Here is a 19,087-nt window from a genome sequence, read left to right as displayed (position 1 = left end):
ATCTGTGGATGACGGACACTGTTATGGGGGGAACTGTGGATGACGGACACTGTTAGGGGGGAACTGTGGATGACAGACACTGTTATGGGGGGATCTGTGGCTTTCACTGTTACAGGGGGATCTGTGGCTGGCACTGTTACAGGGGGGGATCTGTGGATGGCACTGTTATACATGTGTCATCCACAGACCCTCCCAGCCCATAACTGTGCCATCCACAGATCCCCCGCCGCTCCTGTATACTAATATAATATGTCTTATTCAATTAATAGTTATTAAATATGCCTCTTTATTCCTAAAAGTACCTTAAATCCTAAGCGCTTCAGTACAATGCCGGCAGGCCGGGCGGCCGGCGCGGCGCGTCACTCACTGACGTCACTTGCCTGCGCCGCCTGCTTCATTCATAAAGTAGGCGGCGCAGGCACGTGACATCAGGGAGTTACGCTGCCGCCCGCCCGGCCTGCATTGTACGGATGAGCTTAGGATTTAAGGTACTATTAGGCATAAAGGGGCATATTTAATAACCATTCATTGAATATGACATATTTTATTAGTATACAGGAGCGGCGGGGCGGGGCTATAGTACAGTGACTGCACCGCCCCGCCGCTATTGCCGGCCCCAGCTCCTCCTCCCAGTCCCTCCCCGAGTCCTCGCTCTCTTTACATCGCTGCCAGCGATGTAAAACTGACTGCATTCGCCGTATAAGACGCAGGGGCATTTCTCCCCCATTTTGGGGGAAGAAAAAGTGCGTCTTATACGGCGAAAAATACGGTACATTTGGTATCTCCATAATCATACTTCCATGCAAAATAATGTTGGCATTCAATTTTTACTGCACAGTGAATTTTACTGCCCCTCCACTTTTTTCAAATGTAAAAAAAAAAGTTAGGTTTTTTTAGATTCTAAGGCTAGTTTTACACCGGAATTCACTGCCGGATGCAGACGGAGTGCCCTCTGGCACCGCTAAGTATAATTAAGTATTAACCCTCTTAAACCAAGCATATTGCCTGGTAGGGTTTATCCTGCTGACTAAAAACATACCTTTCATTAGATAATTGGTTGAACCATTAAGAAGACAATTTACTTTTTCATATGCAAATGAGAGCGTAAGTGCACAGAAAGGCAGCCCCTCAGTGCACCTAAAGTTCTCCGCTCTGACACACTGGGCACTCCCCCTCCCCATGACTGACAGGGCCAGGTATCAGAATCCTCTTGCCTGACCTTGTAATCCCATGCCTGAGCTTTAGAGTCCAGCATCAATGTATATGTGGTAATCATCTGCACTGCAGGCCAAGTAGAGCAGCTGCACATGCACCAATTCTGGGCATGGGATTAGTGGGCAAGGCTAGAGAACACTGCTGATGACTGGCCCTATCAAGCAGAGGGGGGAGTATCTGCAGAGCAGAGGAGCTAAGGTGCAAAAACAACACCTCTGTGAACATATAGGCAATTTTTCAGGACTTTAGTACTGCTGTCCTATCCTTAGAATAGATCATCAATATGTGATTAGTGGTAGTCCAACGCCAGGCAACCCTACCGATCAGCTGTTACCAGAAACAGGTGCCGAAACTATAAAACTGCATCTACTGTGTACTTGACTAAGAAGGTTACTGCAGCGCTGCTCCTATTCCCTTGAAGAAGTGAGATGCTGAGTTTTGATAGGACCACCACCTATATAATACTTTCCGTAAATGGCATACCCCTTTATTCATCAGCAGGATAGTTTTTTTTGTTAACTTACTTAGGAAAGGTGCAATCAAGTCCTGGAAGCATTGTGTATTCCCCAAAAGGGCAGAGTGCCACCTGGTCCATACTATGGGCTGCAGTTACACAGCATTCTATATTGAGCAACCCCCTCAAGATAGCCATATTCATTTCAACTTGTTCTTTGTCCCATTCTTGTGAGCTGTGGGCAATCTTTTCTCTGATAAAGTTTCCCACACTACCTTCAGGATCGCAATAACCATTGGTGAAATTCCGAGTTTGTGCCAGCCATGTGCTATACAACTCTGTAACATTGGTCATCACTTCTGGGTCGATCTTTCTTCCTGAACTACTGTATGCAACTGGGATGGAAGGGGGATAGCCATCTGAGTTAATTTTTTGATTCTCCTCAAGCAAGGCATCTGGTCCTAAAAGACCAAATTGAGATGCCAGCTGGAAGACTGGGTTGCCCGGAGACGGTCCATGAATCCATTGTGCGCCAATTTCAACCAGGCCTTTTGCTACAAGAGAAAAAAAAAAACAGTTGTAAGGCAACTGATTATTTTCCAGTTAAACCATCACTATTGTTTCACAATTTTACTGGGCACCTGTCCTTTCAGTTCCCATTAGGGATTTGAACCGTTACATTCTATATGGAAGGCAGAACACTTACCATTAGGCTATAGCCCTACCATGTTGAGAATAGTGGTTTTGCTTAAAAAGCTAATACATATTACTGGTTTCTTCAAAGGCATATATTGAGCCTGTGAAGAAACCAGTAATATGTATTAGCTTTCTAAGTATAGAAAACAACTATTGTAAACATGATAGTTCTGTCAGTCAAGAGAAATGGGGATGGTGCAGAGCACAGGGGCTTTACAAAAGCAGTGCTTCAGCCCTGCACCCTGATGCTTAAAACTTGCTAATTTGCATATTAATTAACACAGGTCTGCAGCTGTTTAAAGGTTTTCTGTAATGAGAAAAAACTTTATGTAGCTGACTGACATTAGCGATGTGCTAATGTCAGCAGTACATAATAGTATATTTATAACTCCCTGCCTGCCGCTGTTCTCTTAAATAAAGACTTTTAAAATATGCTAATGAGCCTTTATGTGCTATTAGGACGTTGCTTAAGCACCTAGAGGCTCAGTCTACGCATCCTTTGGCACGCCCAGGTCCAGTTGATTGACTTTTGAGTTCTCCTCAGTGTCCCATAAATCCCATGCCTGCGCCGTCACGTTTAGTATTCAGCGCAAGCGTAGTGAGTGAGGGAGGCTCTCCTGCTGCCAGCTCCCTCACTGCGCCTCTGCCGAAGGAAGGGAGCCGGCAGCATGAGCATGTCCTTCACTCACTGCTGTGACATTCCAGCTGAAAGCTGTGACATTCCAGACTTTCATACAAGATCACTTGGCTAAAGTCCAAGTAACAGAGAAGAAATCACAGTTAGAAATCGAGGGAAATCGGGAATAATTGCGGGTAAAACCTCCTTTTACTTTAACTTTCAGCTGCATTCACAGCATCACGATTTCTATCAGTGATATCTTCTCCTGAACATATTGTGGTATTGTCTGAATGCCAGCTTTCAAACAAGACCAGTTGCATATTTCTAGCTGCTACTATTCAGGAGATATCACCATCTAAAGCAGCCCTCCCCCTCCAGTTAGCTACCAGCTGGAGCTGGATTGGGGCAAAACAGTTAGGTGGCTAATTAGCATGAGCAGCCCTACCAGTCAGTATGCCTGGTTTATTAGTCTTGATCATACTTTAAAGCATATATAAACTTTACGTTCTTGAGCTCCCTATGATCCTGTCCCCTGCACTTGGCAGCCCTAAGGCCACCAGTGATCAAAGCAGGCATGATGTTTTCACTGCCTGGCCCTGTCAATCTAAGGCCCCTTTCACACGAGCGAGTTTTCAGAGCGGTGATTTTCACGCATCACTTGTGCGTTGCGTGAAAATCGCAGCATGTTCTATATTCAGCGTTTTTCACGCAAAGCAGGCCCCATAGAAGTGAATGGGGCTGCGTGAAAATCGCAAGCAAGTAAAAGATCATGTGATGGGCCATGTGATGAGCGCAGTGACGTCATCAAAGGTCCTATTCCTCAAAGAAGAAGACAGAAGAGAAGCCGAGCTGCACAATCAAGTGGATTAATGTGAGTTAAATTATTTTTCATTTTTTTTAACCCTCTCCAGCCCTATTGTACTATGCATTCTGTATTAAGAATGCTATTATTTTCCCTTATAACCATGTTATAAGGGAAAATAATAAAATCTACATCACACCTAACCCAAACCCGAACTTCTGTGAAGAAGTCCGGGTTCGGGTCTGGGTACCAAACATGCAGATTTTTCTCACGCACGTGCAAAACGCATTACAATGTTTTGCACCCGTGTGGAATAAAACGCAAACATGGAACGCAATCGCAGTGAAAACTTGTTTTAGTGTCAATATCGCACCATTTTCCCTGAACGCATCCGGCCCCAATCCGCAATGCCCGTGTGAAAGGGGACTAAGTGGAAAGGGCGCAGCAGCTGCAGAGAGAGCAGAGCCTCTAGGTGTAATGGAAATGCTCCCTGTTATTCCTAGAGGATCATTTGCATATATAAAACATCATGTTTCTTAGCAATGTGGGCACATATGAACATGAGACTAAGGCTACTTTCACACCTGCGTTCGATCGGATCCGTTCATAACGGATCCGCTCATATTAATGCAGACGGTGGCTCCGTTCAGAACGGATCCGTATGCATTATAAAATTTTCTAAGTGTGAAAGTAGCCTGAGCGGATCCGTTCAGACTTTACATTGAAAGTCAATGGGAGACGGATCCGCTTGAAGATTGAGCCATATGGTGTAATCTTCAAGCGGATCCGTCCCCATTGACTTACATTGTAAGTCGGAACGGATCCGCTCGCCTCCGCACGGCCAGGCGGACACCCGAACGCTGCTTGCAGCGTTCAGGTGTCCGCTCACTGAGCGGAGCGGAGGCTGATCGCTGGCAGGCGGATGCATTCTCAGTGGATCCGCCTCCACTGAGAATGCATTAGGGCCAGACGGCTGCGTTTAGGGCCGCTTGTGAGCCCCTTCAAACGGAGCTCACGAGCGGACACCTGAACGCAGGTGTGAAAGGAGCCTAACACTGATGCCTTTAGCTGCCAAGTGCACACGCTACAGGTCAGCCAGTTTCATAGGTACAAATCTGCTGATGAGGGGTAAACCGGGCTCAAACATAATCTGCTATATACTATGGACTGTGCATGCCAAAGAGCATGCACAGTTCACAGCTAGCTCAGGACAAGCTTGGAAGATAGGGTTGACTGCCTCTACTACCCTTCTATGAACCGTCTGCTCCGCACAGCATCTGTGTGCATTATGCAGTGACACACTAGACAGATGCTTATGGACATGGCAGCCCCCAGTATAGCTATTTGTTTTAAAGAAAAAAAATATATACTTTTTTATTTTTAAACCCAGTCATTTACAAAAATAAAAGACAATAGAAAAGTGACACATTCCCTTTAATACAAAACAGGACACCTAACACCTAGGGCACCTTGTAGACATGCAGAGCAAATGGATTCATATTCAGCACCGACTGCCCACAGGATCTATAAATCTGATTTATTGTTTCAAACAGGTTTTATACCATCATCCTTAGTGCTCACGCATAAATGGCGGGTTTTAACCAGACAAGTACCGCAGAATGCAGCGTTTTCTGCCTGACCGACAGCCAGCACTTAAAGTGGTTTTCCCATCTCAGACAATGGGGGCATATCGCTAGGATATGACCCCATTGTCTAATAGGTACCGGTCCCACCACTGGGACCCGCACCTACGACGAGAAGGAAGCGGGGAGCGCTGTATGAGGAGATGGCGCGCCCAGTGCACGCATGTCGTCTCCTGTCTCTTTTCCTGCTCGCCGCTGCTATGTCGACAGCGAGCTAGAAGAGAGACAGGAGCAGTCAGCTGATCGGACCCCTGCTGATCTGATATTCATAACCTGTCCTGAAGATAGGTCATCAATATTAAAAGCCTGGAAAACCTCTTTAAGAGTGTAGCCTTTGCACAAAGTCCATTTGTAAGAGAAATCTCGCACTTTGTACTATCCAAGAAACCCCTCCCCGCACTGCTGAGCACACACATGGCCTGTGCCCCAGAAATGAACCCTTTTTATGACCAGTGACATACAGCCGTGTCACCTGTGCATGACAATCCTCTACTTTTCTTTGTCAGTCAAAATGCCTGAGAAAAGTGTTAAAATGGAATCACTTACTGAAAGTTAAAAATGCACAAAGTATTATGGTGGCTCACCCAATTGTGCTCAATGTCTGATTCACCCAATAGACAGGCACTCCACATCTAGTCGCACACAGAGAGAGATGTATAAAATACTGAATGTTTTATTACTAAAAATAAAATTAGGAAAAAATAATATATTTTTTTTATTTACAAGAATACAAATGGATAAAAAAAAAAATAATAATAATAATATCAAGGGTAAAGGTGCGTGTTACACAAAATACAAGAATTGTGCCCCTGGAGGGAGGCAAAAAATCTCTCCTATAGATATCAAAACAATGTTACTTATTATTGTCAAGCCAGGTGCTAGTCAAATAAAAGTGACATCGTGATCTCCTAAAATGCCTGGGGAAAAGCGCATTGAAAGTCACATTAAAAATCTGGTGATCAAATAGCGGCTGATTGTCCTCCCTATTAGAATGCCATCTTACTGACTGGTATAGATATAAACGCAAAAACACAAATGCAATCGCACACTGCAACCAGCACTCTGCCCTGCCTCTATGCTGGATGTTGAATGAGGCATTGGTGTACATTTTGGCAAAAGCGTAATAAGCCACTCACCACGTCAAGGTCGCCTCTATGAGTGGTCCCCAACACTAGTTCCTACCTTTTATGGGCCATGACAGCCACATAAAGTCCAGGGAGCGCAGGTACAGCATGCACGCCAAGCACAATCTGCTTTTAACCCCGTCCAGTGCCATAACAGCTTCCATCGGATCCAGGGATGCAAGTACCAACATGCATGCTGAGCCCACTATATACTTCTCCTGGAGCCAAATGGCTACTGGTAGGTGCTATATAAGCAGACTCAGTTTTATACTGACTTTAAAACAAGCCTGCTTTTATAGCGCCTACCAGTAGCCAATTAGCTCCAGAAGAAGTATATAGTGGGCTCAGCATGCATGTATTGGGAGATTCGCAATACACCACGGACGTGTGAATGGACCCTAAGTGTGTTAAATCTGACTATATATTTTGATTCTCTGCGTGAGATTTCCATAACCTGGTTCCTTCCCCTCCAATGTTTCTCCACCCTTTCAATTGCTGCAAAGGATAAACCCGTTGGGTCCTGGTTGTGATGTAGCTTTCGACAGTGATATTGTTGATATGTTCCTTTTCGTTCTCTCTATATATAGTTTTTTTTGCAAGGACACTGTAAGCTGTAAATGACATTCTTGCTATTACAGGTTGTTGAGTGTACTTTCTCTGTCTTTTTCTGGAAAGAGGTCATTTTACAATTGCCACATCTGTTGCATCTATAGAACCCTCTTAAGTTTAGCCATCCACCCGTTGAGTGTTCTTGTTTTTTATTCTATGATTTGATGGATGGAGCAACTTTTAGTCCTAAATTCTGGGCTTTTGTGTAAATAAAGTGTGGATTGGTGGCAATGGAGGGGCCTATCAGTTTACCTTTTTGGATATTGTGCAATAATTTCTAATGATCCATTCTTTTTTATATTGCGCATTGAATGGTGATATAATGTATGGTGTTTCATCCTTCCCTGTAGTGTCGTTACTTTTACCATTTTCAGTGATAAAGAAGCTTTTTCTGTCGAGCTCTTACTTTGGCTAGAGATGTTCCTACCTTTGTCACAGGATATTCTTTGGCAAGGAATTGATCTTTTAATAGTTTTGCTTCATATTCAAATCTCTCCTCACTCGTGCAGTTGCGGTTTAAACGTCTAAATTGGCCTTCTGGGATGTTTAACAACCATCTGGGTAAATGGCAGCTGGAATAAAGGATAAAGCTATTTCTTGCTGTTGGTTTTTGAAATGTACAGCAGGTCAATTTATTATTTTCTACTCTAATTTGCAAATCTAGAAATTCTATTTGAAGTTTACTTGTATTCGATGAAAAATGTAGATTAATTATAATATTATTGATTTCTTCGAGGAACGTTTGGAGTTCTAGTTCTCCCTTCTGTCATCAATATAACCTACGCCTTAGCACCAGGTCCGTCCCCAGTCTATGTTCTATGTGTCGATCTTCCCACTGGGACATAAAGAGGTTTGCATAACTGGGGGCGAACCTGGTGCCCATGGCTATTCCTCTAAGGGTACTTTCACACTTGCGTTGTTTGATTCCAGCAGGTAGTTCCGTTGCCTGAACTGCCTGCCTGATCAGGCAAACTGTATGCAAACGCATGTAATTTTTATTACTGATCAGGCATTTTTCAGACTGATCAGGATCCTGATCAGTCTGAAAAATGCCTGATCAGTCTGAAAAATGCATTGCAATACCGGATCCGTTTTTACGGTGTCATCAGGCAAAACGGATCTGGTATTTATTTTTTTCTCATTTTTAAAGGTCAGCGCATGTGCAGACCGGAAGGACGGATCCGGCATTCCAGAATTTCGAATGCTGGATCCAGCACTAATACATTCCTATGGGAAAAAAATGCAGTATCCGGCATTCAGGCAAGTCTTCCGTTTTTTTTGCCGGAGATAAAACCGTAGCATGCTACGGTTTTCTCTTTTGCCTGATAAGTCAAAATGACTGAACTGAAGACAGCCTGATGCAAACTGAACGGATTACTCTACATTCAGAATGCATGGGCATATAACTGATCAGTTCTTTTCCGGTATAGAGCCCCTGTGACGAAACTCAGTGCCAGAAAAGAAAAACGCAAGTGTGAAAGTAGCCTTAGGCTACTTTCACACTAGCGTTCGATCGGATCCGTTCTGAACGGATCCGATCATAATAATGCAGACGGAGGCTCCGTTCAGAACGGATCCGTCTGCATTATATTAGCAAAAAAAAGCTAAGTGTGAAATTAGCCTGAACGGATCCGTCCAGACTTTTACATTGAAAGTCAATGGGGGACGGATCCGCTTGAAGATTGAGCCATATTGTGGCATCTTCAAACGGATCCGTCCCCATTGACTTACATTGTAAGTCTGGACGGATCTGCACGCCTCCGGACGGCCAGGCGGACACCCGAACGATGCAAGCAGCGTTCAGGTGTCCGCCTGCTGAGCGGAGCGGAGGCTGAACGGCGCCAGACTGATGCAGTCTGAGCGGATCCGCATCCATTCAGACTGCATCAGGGCTGGACGGAAGCGTTCGGGTCCGCTCGTGAGCCCCTTCAAACGGAGCTCACGAGCGGACAGCCGAACGCTAGTGTGAAACTAGCCTTACCTGGAGGAAAAATTCGGATCCAAAACAAAATGAATTGTGCATTAAGATAAATTCTACTCCTGCTAAATATTTGATTTGTTCCATTTGAAACGTGTCTTTTTTCCAATTGTGCCTTCATCGCTTTTATACCCTGTGCATGATCAATAATGGTGTATAGCGATTGGACGTCTAGGGTACCTAAAATCCACATTACTAAACTTTGCCATCATAAGGGACTGTTTGCGATGACCATATAATTGCCTGTGACTATCACATACAACTGACTGAGGCTATCAATATATCAGACTTTTCTCCTAACCACTGCATATATCTGTACCAGTCAGTAAGATGGCATTCTAATAGGGAGGACAATCGGTGCTATTTGATCACCAGATTTTTAATGCGACTTTCAATGCGCTTTTCCCCAGGCATTTTAGGAGATCACGATGTCACTTTTATTTGACTAGCACCCGGCTTGACAATAATAAGTAACATTGTTTTGATATCTATAGGAGATATTTTTTGCCTCCAGGGGCACAATTCTTGTATTTTGTGTAACACGCACCTTTACCCTTGATTTCTTTTTTTTTTTACCCATTTGCATTTTGTAAACATATTTTTTATTCTATATTTTTTCTAATTTAATTTTATTTTAGATGTGGCGTGCCTGTCTATACAACATTAATACTTATTGAAAGTTTGCTCTTCTGCTTGGGAAGGTAATGAGAGACCATGTTCTGAGCCTGATTGAAATTTCTTAATAATTTGTTACAAACATATTTTACTAGAATTCATATGAATAAAAATGGCGAATCCTAATATTGTCATTTGGGCGACTGCCCGAGGCCCCAGGGGGATACTTGGCCACTCAAACTGCACCACACAAACTGAACCTTCACCAATATGGCTGCTTAACCTCTTCTGGTCTGCAAGCGGAGACACGAGGGCCGTGTTTTGAGGTCCAACCGTGAATCGCAATAGCCTTCCTGTAACTTCCAACAAGCAGGGCTTTAATTATAGCGTAACAGGTGAGCTACACTTATGTATAGGACCCGCTACCTCTTCTATTTATTATTCTAACTACGGTCAGGGGCGGACTTGGCCTTTCTGGGCACCAAGAAAAGTTATGTCTGGGGCCTCTAATCGGAACAGCAGAGGGTTGGGCAATAAACTGGTACACAGCGGTATTAGGAAGTGGCAATATTGCAATATCACCATTTCTTATTTAGAAACGCTGTACTTTAGAGACATTAAGCCTGTCTCTGCCATAAGGAAAGGCGGCAAGCGACCTGCCTCCCAGAGTGGTGGCATTTTGCCTCGGGGCACAGGAGCCTCTCGCTCCCATCCCTGCCATTATACAAATGGGGATCACGTGTTGATCACGGCACTCTATCTGAGGCTGATAGGTTTAGGGTGCGCGTCTAGGTACGTTCCTTGCTCCACCTCTCGGAACTAGTAAGTATTTCAAATAATTTAGACAGCACTCCAGTATGCGGTTAATGCTTTTTATTTGCCAGACATAAAGGTCCTTTTAGGAACTGAGGCAACGTTTCGGGCAAAACACATGCCCTTCATCAGGCTTGTTGCGTGCATAGATGCATGGAGGGCCGGCATGCCTAAAAGGACCTTTATGTCTGGCAAATAAAAAGCATTAACCGCATACTGGAGTGCTGTCTAAATTATTTGAAATTATACAAATGGGGGCAATGGAAAATTAAGGAAACTAAGATGTCTGTGTGTCAAACTCTGCAGAAACAAGATGCGGCTGGAAGAAGTCATCATGGCGGTCTGATCTCCGAATGAAGAAGATGAGGAAAGAGAACATCTGCATCAGAGGAGACATCACTGGATGTATGAGGGATGTGCTGCTGTAGTACCCTGTATGTTTAGTAGAGCTGTATGTAATGTCCATCAAATACGTCTTTCCGGCCTCATGCACACCAGTGTATATTTGGTCCGCATCCAATCTGCATGTACACATCTGGACAAAAATAGTGCGGGATGAATGCAGACCGGATTTTGTGGATCCATGGTTTGCGGACAGCAAAACGGATATGGCCATGTGCAGGAGGCCCAACATTGGTGCTGGTAGGATGGGTTAGGCTACTTTCACATTAGCGTTTTCAATTCCGCTATTGAGATCAGTCATAGGATTCCAATAGCGGAAGAAAACGCTTCAGTTTTGTCCCCATTCATTGTCAAAGGGGACAAAACTCAACTGAACGAAACGGAATGCTCCAAAATGCATTCTGTTCCGCTTGGTTGCGTCCCCATCGCGGACAGAATAACGCTGCAAGCAGCACTTTTCTATTCGCAAGGTGGTGCAGAGCAAGACAGATTTGTCCTGACTCACAATGTAAGTCAATAGGGATGGATCCGTTTTCTCTGACACAATAGAAAACTGATCCATCCCCCATTGACTTTCAATGGTGTTCAAGACGAATCCGTCATGGCTATAGAAGACATAATACAAGCAGATCCGTTCATGACGGATGTATGCGGTTGTATTACGGTAACGGAAGCGTTTTTTCAGATCATCGACGGATCTGCAAAAAACGCCAGTGTGAAAATAGTAGGCCTGCAACGATTAATCGACATAGATAATATTCGGTAACGGCATTTGTTGTCGTCGATTCCTGTTATCGAATAATCGGACAATTTGTTGGTATGTGGGCGGGCGGCAGCGTGTAAAACTTACTAGTACACTTCGTAGCAAGCAGGAGGCCGGGCGGTGGCAGTGTAACTCACTACGTCATGCGTCTGCTTCTCCCACTTTATGAATTAAGGCGCAGGCACATGACGCAGTGAGTTACGCTGCTGCCGCCACCCGTCCGACTGCCCGGCCTCCTGCAATAGTTTGATACTAGTAAGTTAGGGTCTGGAGTGATTTTGCACTATAAGTAGTTTAACATCCCCTACTTGATAGATATGATTAGGTGAGCTGGGCCTGGTGTAATAGAATACAGTGCCTGCATCGGGCACCGCTGCTATTACAAAACCGAAATGCCAGTCCCCACCCCTGTATTGGGGGTCATTCACAATCACTACACAGGGACACTGTTACGGTGGGGATCTGTGGATGACACATATGTGTCATCCACAGATTCCCCCATAACAGTGCCATCCACAGATGCCCCATAACAGTGCCTGCCATCCACAGATGCCCCATAACAGTGCCATGATTGCCATCCACAGATCCACATCCACACCGTCGGAACGTCTCTTCTCTTCTCTGCAACAGGTAACATAGCGTGTAAGAAGAGAGCTAGCCTAAGCCCTGACCATGTGGACATGTTGTCTTTTTTACATTGTAATGCAAAATTTGTATAATTATGTAAGTCCTAAAAAAATTTAATATGGCCTTTGAACATACTTTTTCAAGTAAAATCATATAAACCCCTTTTTTTTTTGTCATTTTGGTGTTTTTTCCCTGATTAATCGATGAAATTAACGACAACTAATCGATTATTCAAATAATCGTTAGCTGCAGCACTAGAAAATAGCCTGAGAATTTGGGGGGGGGGAGGGGTGGCATTTAAATTTTCGCCTCAGGCAGTAGAAAGACTAGAATCAACAACCTTGAGTAACGTCATAGGGGCGGTCGCACTTGACAATGCTGATTACTCCTAAACCGTACACTTCTAAAATGCGTACTGACATGTTATATTTGCCAATGCAAAACACATCCTGGAGCAGCGTCTGGCGCACATTACACATCAGTACTGTGCACGTAAGTCAGTGTGTGAACAAAAGGAGCGGAGAGCTCAGGCTGCGAGTGAAAGCCATGTTCACTGCTCACCCCCCTCATTACATGGTGTGGGACATGGGCCACAAGGAGACATTACTATAATCTATGGGGGCAACGTGGAGACATTATACTGTACAAGCCCCATACAGCGTAATGTCTCCTTGTGGCCCCCATACAGTGTAATGTCTCCTTGTGGCCCCCATACAGCGTAATGTCTGCTTGTGGCCCCCATACAGCGTAATGTCTCCTTGTGGCCCCCATACAGCGTAATGTCTCCATGTGGCCCCCATACAGCGTAATGTCTCCTTGTGGCCCTATACAGTGTAATGTCTCCATGTGGCCCTATACAGCGTAATGTCTCCTTGTGGCCCTATACAGTGTAATGTCTCCATGTGGCCCTATACAGCGTAATGTCGCACACATATACAGGAGGCGGGAGCTGGCTGCAGAATCACATAGCCGGTTCCTGACCTCTATGAGCATTAGCTGCAATCTGCGGCAGTTAACCCCTCAGGTGCGTGTACCTGAGGGGTTAACTACCGCAAATCGCAGCTACCACTCATAGAGGTCGGGAGCCGGGTATGTGATTATGTAGCCAATTAATAAATTAATTAATAAGAGAGGTATCTTCATTGGTGGCGCAGTGGCCACAGGCCCTCCCCTCCTCTCATTGGTGGCAACGGCAGCAGCGGCACAGGGGGAGGGAGACACTGCTTCCTTCTCCCCTGTGCTGCTGAGGGAACACGGAGAGCACTGTCAGCAGCGCGATACACATATACAGTGTAATGTCTCCTTGTGGCCCCATACAGTGTAATGTCTCCTTGTGGCCCCATACAGTGTAATGTCTCCTTGTGGCCCCCATACAGTGCAATATCTTCTTGTGGCCCCATACAGTATAATGTCTCATTGTGGACCTTATACAGGTCCTTCTAAAAAAAATTGCATATTGTGATAAAGTTCATTATTTTCTGTAATGTACTAATAAACATTAGAATTTCATATATTTTAGATTCATTACACACAACTGAAGTATTTCAAGCCTTTTATTGTTTTAATATTGATGATTTTGGCATAAAGCTCATGAAAACCCCAAATTCCTATCTAAAAAAATTAGCATATTTCATCCGACCAATAAAAGAAAAGTGTTTTTAATACAAAAAAAGTCAACCTTCAAATAATGATGTTCAGTTATGCACTCAATACTTGGTCGGGAATCCTTTTGCAGAAATCACTGCTTCAATGCGGCGTGGCATGGAGGCAATCAGCCTGTGGCACTGCTGAGGTGTTATGGAGGCCCAGGATGCTTCGATAGCGGCCTTAAGCCCATCCAGTGTTGGGTCTTGCGTCTCTCAACTTTCTCTTCCCAATATCCCACAGATTCTCTATGGGGTTCAGGTCAGGAGAGTTGGCAGGCCAATTGAGCACAGTAATACCATGGTCAGTAAACCATTTACCAGTGGTTTTGGCACTGTGAGCAGGTGCCAGGTCGTGCTGAAAAATGAAATCTTCATCTCCATAAAGCTTTTCAGCAGATGGAAGCATGAAGTGCTCCAAAATCTCCTGATAGCTAGCTGCATTGACCCTGCCCTTGATAAAACACAGTGGACCAACACCAGCAGCTGACATGGCACCCCAGACCATCACTGACTGTGGGTACTTGACACTGGACTTCAGGCATTTTGGCATTTCCCTCTCCCCAGTCTTCCTCCAGACTCTGGCACCTTGATTTCCGAATGACATGCAACAGTCCAGTGCTGCTTCTCTGTAGCCCAGGTCAGGCGCTTCCGCCGCTGTTTCTGGTTCAAAAGTGGCTTGACCTGGGGAATGCGGCACCTGTAGCCCATTTCCTGCACACGCCTGTACACGGTGGCTCTGGATGTTTCTACTCCAGACTCAGTCCACTGCTTCCGCAGGTCCCCCAAGGTCTGGAATCGGTCCTTCTCCACAATCTTCCTCAGGGTCCGGTCACCTCTTCTCGTTGTGCAGCGTTTTCTGCCACACTTTTTCCTTCCCACAGACTTCCCACTGAGGTGCCTTGATACAGCACTCTGGGAACAGCCTATTCGTTCAGAAATTTCTTTCTGTGTCTTACCCTCTTGCTTGAGGGTGTCAATGATGGCCTTCTGGACAGCAGTCAGGTCGGCAGTCTTACCCATGATCGCGGTTTTGAGTAATGAACCAGGCTGGGAGTTTTTAAAAGCCTCAGGAATCTTTTGCATGTGTTTAGAGTAAATTAGTTGATTCAGATGATTAGGTTAATAGCTCGTTTAGAGAACCTTTTCATGATATGCTAATTTTTTTAGATAGGAATTTGGGGTTTTCATGAGCTGTATGCCAAAATCATCAATATTAAAACAATAAAAGGCTTGAACTACTTCAGTTGGTGTGTAATGAATCTAAAATATATGAAAGTCTAATGTTTATCAGTACATTACAGAAAATAATGAACTTTATCACAATATGCTATTTTTTTAGAAGGACCTGTACAGTTTAAAGGGGTTGTGCTGCAGTACATATTGATGACCTATCCTCAGGATTAGTCATCAATATCTGATCAGTGAGGGTCCGACACCTGGCACCCCTGCCGATCGGCTGTTTAAAAAGGCCCATGCGCCATGCAAGTGCTGCTTCCTGTTCATTACACTGCTCGTTGTCTCAAAGGTTTCAGGGGTGCAGTATAATTAACATATTTTATAGGACTATAAGGCTACATGCACATGACCCTTGTGTGTCTTGCGGTCCGCAAATTGCAGATCCACAAAACACGGATGGCGTCTGTGCGTTTCGCAATTTGCTAATGACCGCATTATGGAAGCAGTCATTAGCATGCGGGTGGCATGGAGAGGTGAGGGCAGCGCTGTGTTAGCTGTACTCTTCTCCCCTCAAGAAGAAGTTATGGAGCGGCGAGTCTTGGATATGCAGCACCATCTGGATTAAGCAAGGTAAGTTTTTATTACTTTTTTTTTCAGAGGCTGAAAGGCTCTGATCTGAGTCTGATGAGGGGTGGAGTGTCTGATCCGAGTCTGATGGGGGGGGGGGGGTCTAAACTGAGGCTGATGGGGGCTGGGGGGTCCGATCTGAGGCTGAGTGGGGCCAGATCTGAGGCTCATCAGGTTTGATTAGGGGTGTGATCTGATTCTGATGGGGGCTGGGGGGGCCAATCTGAGGCTGAGTGGGGCCTGATCTGAGGCTCATCAGGTCTGATTAGGGGTGTGATCTGATTCTGATGGGGGCTTGGGGGATCCGATCTGGGGCTGGATTGATTGGAGGCTATGGGATCCCATCTGGGGAGCTGATCCGAGTCTAATGAGGGCTGGGGGTATGATCTGAGGCTGATGTAGGTTGAGGGGTCTGACTGAGGCTGAGGAGGTCTGATGAAGAATGGGGTTCTGATTTGGGGATCTGATGAGTGTCTGATGAGAGGTCTGATAAAAAAACAGGGGGCTGATTTTGGGGGTCTGTTCTCAGGTCTGAAGTAAAATATTTAAAAATATATATAACTTTGAAAATAAATAATTTATTATTTTCATCGCCATATTCTTTCATCCGGTCGTCTGAATGAGCCATTAGGCGGGGTTTAAAGGCTTGTTCACACGACCGTTGCCCCTCCGTGCTATGGTCCGCAATGCACGGGCACCGACTGTGGCCAGCCACATGCAGATGGCGGACCCATTCACTTGAATCGGTTCCGCGATCCATCCGTTCCGCAAAAAGAGCAAGTTCTATCTTTTTGTGTTGCGAAGGCACAGAATGGAACCCCGGGAAGCACTCCGTAGTGTTTCCGTTGGGTTCTGTTTCGTGCTTCCGTTCCGCACCGCACTCCAGATTTGCGGACCCATTCAAGTGAACGGAATGCACACAGCAAGTGCTCAGTGTATTGCGGACCCGCCACATGGGGGCCGCTATATGGCAACGGCTGTGTAAATGAGCCCTAAGTCTTTAAAGCGCTGCAGAATACAGCAGCGCTATATAAGTGCATAAAATGAAATAAAATAATATAGCCCATAAGAAATGAATAGGAAGAAATTCAACACTTTGGGATTTTTTGTGACTGGCGAGGTGATCCCATTCATTTCTATGGGAACGCCGCTACTCAGCGAACGTGGCCGCGACCAGTGTAGCCGTACCCTTATAATCAGTGGGGATCCAGAAATGGTAAGCTCTGCCATAAAGTACTACTGGACTTTGTGCTGCAAATGTGAAGACATTAGACAGCCTCCTGTGACCAGCAGCTTGTCATTAGAGGTTTCTCCCTCACGTGTATCACCACACAGACGTTCCCCTGCCATTACTGCACCAGAATTATAATTACCGAAGCGCTCAGTGCGGATCCGGCCTCCGGTTCTCCCAGTAGCCTCTAGGACTTGTATACGTCGGAAGCCATGTTTGTGTAGCTTCCCTGCAGCTGCGATACCAGAGATTCCCGCGCCGATAATGACCACGACTGGACCCTGAGACCCCATAGTTCCCTGTTCGTCGTCTACAGAGCCGAGGCTGTTGTCACACAGCGCCCCAGGGGACAGGAGGACAAGGAGGAGGAGGAGCCCGGTCTGCATGCTGATAGCGGCACGTGAGTCTCCTTGTCCGGTTCTCCTCAGCTGCACAGTGTCACGGAGAGCAGCCATGTTGTACGTCCTGGACAGATTCCTGCTCCGCGGTGGTCCGGCATCTTCTGCAGCTCCAGCCGCACGTTAGGGTTACTGCACACCTACACCTGGTGTCAAGCTATAAAACGGCATGCAGTCTATTGCAGGCTGATGTCACACACAGTTTTTTTTTGTGTGTCAGTTTTTGCTGCTGATTTTATTTTTTTCGCCAAAGCAGGAAGGAGAAGTAAAAGCCCATCCTTATATTTCTCACTTCCTTCAAACCCACTTCTGTCTTTGACTTAAAGGGAACCTGTCACCTGGATTTTGTGTATAGAGCTGAGGACATGGGTTGCTAGATGGCCGCTAGCACATCCGCAATACCCAGTCCCCATAGCTCTGTGTGCTTTTATTGTGTAAAAAACAACAACTTAAGAACCTTAGATGAGTCCTGTCTCCTCCATGCTTGAGAGATGAGTCCAGCGTTCTCTGACTCTGAGCCCAGCCACGGCCACTGTGAAGGAGACTAGCACCGCCCCGCGTCCTCCGAATCTTGCTCCCTGACATCACAAAGCTAGAGCACCGTAATCTCGCTATTCGCGAGCTAGCGCATGCGCAGTTCGTTCCCTGAGGCTGATGCTCGTGCATTGCGAGATTACGGCGCTCTAGCTTTGTGACGTCGGAGATCAAGGAGGAGATTCGGAGGATGCGGGGCAGTGCTGGGCTCCTTCACAGTGGGCGTCGCTGGGCTCTAGAAACGTTGGTAGCCTCATTTACATATGTATAAAATATTTTTTTTTTTTACACAATAAAAGCACACAGAGTTATGAGGGCTGGGTATTGCGGATGTACTAGCGGCGATCCAGCAACCCATGTCTAGTCACTGTATTTATTTTCACTTATAACATGGTTATAAGGGAAACTAATAACATCCTTTAATACAGAATGCTTAGTACAAAGTCAATTGAGGGTTAAAAGATAAATAAATAATTAACTCACCTCCTCCTGTTGATCGCGTAGTTGCCGATCTCTTCTTACTTCTTTAATCATGAGCTGCCGGCTAAAGGACCTGTGGTGACGTCACATCATATGGTCCAATCACATGTGATGGACCATGGCATTTTTAACACTAGTGTGTAAAAACAACCACTAAATTCTTTAAAAGCACCATAAAAATGTGTGAACCAAAACTAAAGTAACCCTCCGACTCCAGTGTAAAGAGGGCAGGGACTAGCCATCAAATGAACAGCACATAGAGAGACGTAACTAGACTATCCCCCACCACAGCTACTTCCCCGCAATCCCCTCTCCTGCAGCTAGCCAAGATCGCCCACGCCCTCCATACAACCCCCACCCACTCTGTCATATAACAAATGTACAAATATAATAACCAGCAGGGTGTCACCACCAGACATCTGAGAAGCTCTGACAGACATTTTTCAGAACCTTCTCCTTGAGGTTCCTTTTGTTTTGCTTTCATTTTCTCATCTCGTTAGCCTCTCTCCGCTGTCATGTAGTTGCACTGATTGCATCCCTTTAAATCCCTTCCCATACTGCATCACTTTGCGGTTTATACAACTTCCTGGAGTGTATGCATGCTGGATGCTACTACTGAGTCTTCTACAGATAAG

At 45.4% G+C, this 19,087-nt stretch overlaps 1 protein-coding gene across 1 annotated transcript in view; it reads right to left on the bottom strand.

Annotated features, from left to right (window-relative positions):
* The window catches only part of LOC122940974 (peroxisomal N(1)-acetyl-spermine/spermidine oxidase-like), a 40,899-nt gene extending 23,193 nt beyond the window's left edge, over positions 1–17,706 (bottom strand). Inside the window, exons 1-2 of the mRNA XM_044297926.1 lie at positions 17,183–17,706; positions 1,740–2,223 (exon numbers count right to left, since the gene is read on the bottom strand). Of these exons, the coding sequence (XP_044153861.1) occupies positions 1,740–2,223; positions 17,183–17,495 (797 nt within the window). The 5' untranslated portion in view covers positions 17,496–17,706. The remainder of the gene's footprint in view (positions 1–1,739; positions 2,224–17,182) is intronic.
* Positions 17,707–19,087: the final 1,381 nt, after the last annotated feature.

Source organism: Bufo gargarizans, chromosome 6 (assembly GCF_014858855.1).
Source record: "Bufo gargarizans isolate SCDJY-AF-19 chromosome 6, ASM1485885v1, whole genome shotgun sequence".
Classification (NCBI taxonomy): Eukaryota; Metazoa; Chordata; class Amphibia; order Anura; family Bufonidae; genus Bufo; species Bufo gargarizans.
This window is presented reverse-complemented; position numbering and strand designations above follow the sequence as displayed.